Below are 5,256 nucleotides of genomic sequence, written 5' to 3'. Positions count from 1 at the left end.
CGCCTAGCCCCGTGCTGGCCGTAGGCGCCGGGCGCCTAGCCCCCGTGCTGGCTCGGGTCTTCGAGCGACAATCTTCTGTGCACAAGTCCCAGGTCCGGCCGTCAGAAGTCTGTACTTTGAGTCTTTCCCGAGTCCTCGCGGAATGAATCATTGAGATTCCACGTACAAAACTCCCGTTCTTACTCCAAACTAAGATCGTCGGAACACTTCGAAAACTCGTAAGATATTAACGGGAAGGAAGATCTTAAATTCTTCGTACGAAACAGTGATGGTTATCTTGAGACACCACTCATCTCAACTCTACGAAGGAATGAAGATCTTCCGAAGAAATCGTAGAAAACAACGGAAGTCCTAGAGACGGCCCGAAAGGGACTAAACGCGATCGGACAGTCTGTTTACGATTATCTAAGATAGATACGACGATTTACGTTTATCTTTACATAACAAGATAAATGCTAAATTTCCAGAAGGATAAATGTCAAGTTCCCCGAAGATAAATGTCAAGTTTCCCGATAAACATGAAGGCCGACGAAATTGAAAAAGCCCGCTTCGCGGCCCAAAAGGAGAATAGACCGTCATAAGAAGGAGTATATAAAGGAGCTTTGGGAGAGAAGGAAAGGCAGAGCGAAAATCATTGAGAGACTTAGAGAGCAGATCCGAGATTTTAGACTGAGGGAACTTAGAATTTAGGTGGTTAGACTAGCAAGGCATGACCTAGGACGTCTGGCCGCCTCTCGTTCTACCTTCATCTTGTCCGCAGACTTATGTTCCTTTGGAAGAAACTAACAATCCTTTTACTCAGAGTTCCGCACATAGAAAGCCTAGACGTTATTCTCGACACGCCCGTTTCTATGACAAACGCTCGTACTAGACGAACTCCGCCAGGCAGTTCGATCTCTTGTTCAAATATTTCTAACTGAACTACGTCCGACTTGATCCTCGAAAGGGGTACGTAGGCAGCCTTTTTCAAGGTCCAGTCCCAACTCTTAACAAAATCCTTTTTGTACGATTTTCGTCTTTTGTTATCTTTCTATATTTTCCGCACTTGTTCGGTCACTTGTCGTTGGCTGTCGCAGAGAATCCGGACCTTCAGGGAAAGTCGGGTTAACTTGGCTTTCCTCCGTTTTTTACTTATGAAAATCAACAGTGCAAATTTCGGTTCCCACAATAAATGTCAAGTTTCCCGATAAACATGAAGGCCGACGAAAATGGAAAAAGCCTGCTTCGCGGCCCAAAAAGATAATAGACCGTCATAAGAAGGAGTATATAAAGGAGCTTTGGGAGAGAAGGAAAGGCAGAGGACAAAAAATCCTAGAGAGAAAGAAAATCCGAGATTGGAGACCTAGAGAGCTCCTGTTAGCTTAAGAACTTAGAATTTAGGCGGTAGACTAGCAAGGTAGGACCTAGAACGTCCGGCCGCCTCTTGTTCTATTTTCATCTTGTCCGCAGACCCTTGTTTCTCGCGGATGGATCCGCACATAGAAACCCTAGGCATTATTCTCGACATGCCCGTTTCTATGACTAACGCTCATACTAGACGAACTCCGCCAGGCAGTTCGATCTCTTGTTCAAACCCTTCCAACTGAATTAAGTCCGACTTGATCCTCGAAAGGGGTACATAGGCAGCCTTCCTTAAGGTCCAGTCTCAAATCATAATAAAACCTTTCCGCATTTATTTGATCACTTGTCGTTGGTTGTCGCAGAGAATCCGGACCTTCAGGGAAAGTTAGGTTTACTTAGCTTTCCTCCGATTTACTTAATCAAAATCGACAGTGCGAATTTCGGTTCCCACAGTTTGGCGCTAGAAGGAGGGGGGGACGGATTACTCTTACTCTTACGGCCGCAAAACGCTTGATCAAAGCAATGTCTGGAAATATGAAAGACAAACTCGCAGCTCACATCGACGCTGGTAAAACAACTTCAGCAGTGACTGCTCCTACGACCAACGCTTATGCAAGCGGTTATCTAAGATTATCATCTTACAGACAAATGTCCCGAGAACGGACCACCCCGACCAAGTTCGGGTCCTATCAACCATGCACCCCTGTCCAAGTTCCTGCAACAAGGTCCTCGGGTCCATGGACACAACCCCCCTCGCTTGGGATTATCAAAGAAAGACTTCGAGAAAAATTCATAAAAAGACTTGGTTTTTCCGTATAAAACGGCTATGGTTAGCTTGAACACCAGTTGCCTGAACTATACGAGGAATTGAAATCCTTTCGGAAAAACCAGCATCACATCAACGGCTTTTTCTAAAGAAAAATCGTAAAAACGTCTAAGTCCCAAGACGGCCCAAAAGGGGCCCGAATCACGGCTAAACGACCAACCTACGATTTTAGAGTAGGATTGATTAGAGTTTTGACTGGAAATGTTTTTTAGAATTTCCCAGAAAAATAAAGACTTGTTCTCCTGGAAATCGTGGAGAAACCCCAGATTACTCATGAAACAGAAATCACGACTGATCGGGTTACCAATCAGCGTTTCTAATGCTAAAATTCGATAACATTTTATGGAACACCTTTCGTAAAATAAATTCTTGAAAATATTTCACGAGACAGCTTTTGCATGATTAAACTCGACAACATTTCAAAAAACAGTTTCTGTAAAATTAACTCGACAACATTTTGTGAAATAACTCTCGTAAAATAAAAGGTCAACAACGTTCTAAGAAACAATTCCTTGTTGGGATCATGATGAAATCGAAGTCCAAAAGTCTCAGAAAAACAATTAAAGAAACCTCGAGAGACTAAGTGTCGATCGAGCGAGAAAACAGGCAGGTCCCGCGAGGAAGCACAGTCCCGGGCGGCTAGCACGCCCATGCTGTCCCTAGGCTCTGGGCGGCTAGCACGCCCGTGCTGTCCCTGTTGGGGAAAAATATCCAAGGCTAGAGTTTTCTCCAGCCTCCGAAGGGGCCTCGACTTCCGGGCCCTCGTTGGAAAGGACCCAGGGTCCCTCCTCGACTTAAAGAACCCATCTCTACCAGGTGGCACCAGAGCCCGACCTCCATTTGACAAGTACCCAGGGTCCAGTCCCTGTATCGAGGAACCAAGGCCCAGCCCTTGCCGTAAGGACCAAGGAACCAATCCTCCGCATGAATATGGAAGTTTCCCAAATCAAGGGGAAACTAATATATTCCTGAATATTACAGAAGCCGCCCAAGATTGACCGACTTACATCAACTATAAAAGGGGAACCCAAACCCTAGAACAAGGGATCGACACTTTGGGGCTTAGAGATTATAGAGTTAGGCTAGAAAACTAGGGTTTATACACCCAATACGTTGTAACGCCAAACACACTCAATAATACATCTCTTTGCCTCGATTTCTGTTCTTAAAACATATACAAACTCGTATCCATTCATTAGTCTTCCAGTGTTCCGTAGTACTAAAACGACCCTACACAAAAATATCACAACAGTTTGGCGCTAGAAGGAGGGGAGTAACTAAACAACGTGACGATGGCATCGGAAGACGAGTCCAATCAAGCCAATCTGACCCCGAAGGAGAAGGAGCTTCTGAGCCGATTCGAAACCCTTCAGAGTCAAATTACCGACCTTCACAAGGCTCAGGAAACCGCACCTGCAGGTCTGGAACTCGTCCAGGAAGTTCAATACCTAAAAGATCAACTTGGAGAACACTCCAAGCAACTCCAGCAAAGCGCCGAGAAGCTAGACGCCATGGAAGCCGAGAACATCGCTCTCAGACGAGAAAACCGATCCCTCGGGGCAGTAGGGAACAAACGAAAACGGTTCAGAACCAAAGTTCGACCTATGGCTTCGCTCAACACCCCGCACGACGACGAGGAAACGCCTCAGCAGCCCGGAGACGAACCCGACGGTCAAGAAAACATTCGAGACATAACCCGAGAAGAAGAAGAAGACGAATCCGATACAGAGGACGAAGAATAGTCACCTGATCATCCCGAGATCTCGGATCCAGCTTTAGCCGCTTACCTAGAGAAGGTGGTATCCGAAAAATTCGGCACCATCCAATCCATGGTGGAAAGGCTCCCCGGAGTAGCTCCCCCCATCCGTAGAAGTGATCCAAGGTCGTACTCCGACACGCCTTTCGTGAAGGAGATTGCTTCGATCGAGATGCCTCGAAAGTTCTCTTTTCCGAGCATCAAGATGTACGAAGGAACTGGAGATCCTGACAACCACATCGCCCAGTACAAGCAACGCATGGTAGCCGTGGCTATTCCGAAAGACGCAAGGGAAGCCACCATGTGCAAGGGCTTCGGGTCAACTCTAACCGGTCCTGCCCTCCAATGGTACATCAACCTCCCCACGGGGTCCATAGCATCCTTCGCCGCCCTCAGCGACAAGTTCGTGGAACAGTTCGCTTGTAGCCGCCACCTGGAGAAGAGATCAGATGACCTCTACGAGATCCAACAATACAGAAACGAATCCCTACGCTCCTACATAGCTCGTTTCAATCAAGAGAAGGTCTCCATACCCGAGTGTAACGCCGATACAGCAATCTCAGCCCTCAAGAAGGGCCTACTCCCGGAGGGAGAGCTCTACAAGGAATTAACCAAGTACAGATGCGGAGACATGGCGGATGTACTATCCCGTGCCTGGGCCCAAGTAAGGTGGGAAGAAGACGTCGTGAGCAGGGCCAAGGTTTCCTCCAAGTACGATCAGAAGTCCTCCAAACCATCGAAAGACGAGCGTGAAGAAACCATCCGATCCCGACCTTCCCGGGAATCCACTAATCAGAGCAGGGGCAGATACCAACATCGCCCCTTACCTCGGTCCGAAGGAATGATGGTTTCAACTTGGCCCAGCATCTCCCACCTAGCGATATCCAAACCGGAGCTCATTGGAGTCTTGAGGCAGATGGGCCCACAAGTCAAGTGGCCACCTAAAATGAGGTCCCCTGACGCTACCGGAACCCTAAAAGATGGTGTGGATTCCACAACGATCACGGCCATACCCGGAAGACTGCGTAGCCTTAAGGTTGGAAGTAGCCGAGCTCCTCAAGAAGGGTTACCTAAGGGAGTTCCTCTCGGATAACAGAGAAGGGCCCGCTCTCCCCAATGAAGCGGTCCCTGCGCTACCTCCACCGTAAGAACGAGTGATCCACGTCATCTCCGGAGGATCAGAAGTAAGCGGGATCAGCAGCGCCGCAGCCAAACGAAGTACTCGCAATGCTGGAAACGGTCGAGAGACTGACATTCCCAAGCGCCCACTCTTGGGAACGGATGAAATCAGCTTTACTGCGAGGGAGCAGGAACAAGTCCTTGCTCCCCATCA

General features: G+C 47.9%; 1 protein-coding gene across 1 annotated transcript; it reads left to right on the top strand.

The window, feature by feature from the left end:
* The first annotated feature begins 3,996 nt into the window (after positions 1-3,996).
* LOC108838220 (uncharacterized) lies at positions 3,997-5,016 on the top strand. Its single transcript, XM_018611182.2, has one exon. The coding sequence runs from the start codon at positions 3,997-3,999 to the stop codon at positions 5,014-5,016; it is 1,020 nt and encodes a 339-aa protein (XP_018466684.2).
* Positions 5,017-5,256: the final 240 nt, after the last annotated feature.

Source organism: Raphanus sativus, unplaced genomic scaffold, assembly GCF_000801105.2.
Source record: "Raphanus sativus cultivar WK10039 unplaced genomic scaffold, ASM80110v3 Scaffold3065, whole genome shotgun sequence".
NCBI classification, from domain to species: Eukaryota; Viridiplantae; Streptophyta; class Magnoliopsida; order Brassicales; family Brassicaceae; genus Raphanus; species Raphanus sativus.
Note: the sequence above shows the minus strand (reverse complement) of the source record. Positions and strands in the feature narration are given on the sequence as shown.

What these genes read in the sequence shown, in the direction of transcription:
- LOC108838220 (XM_018611182.2), top strand. Translation starts at nt 3,997, where the DNA reads ATGGTGGAAAGGCTCCCCGGAGTAGCTCCCCCCATCCGTAGAAGTGAT.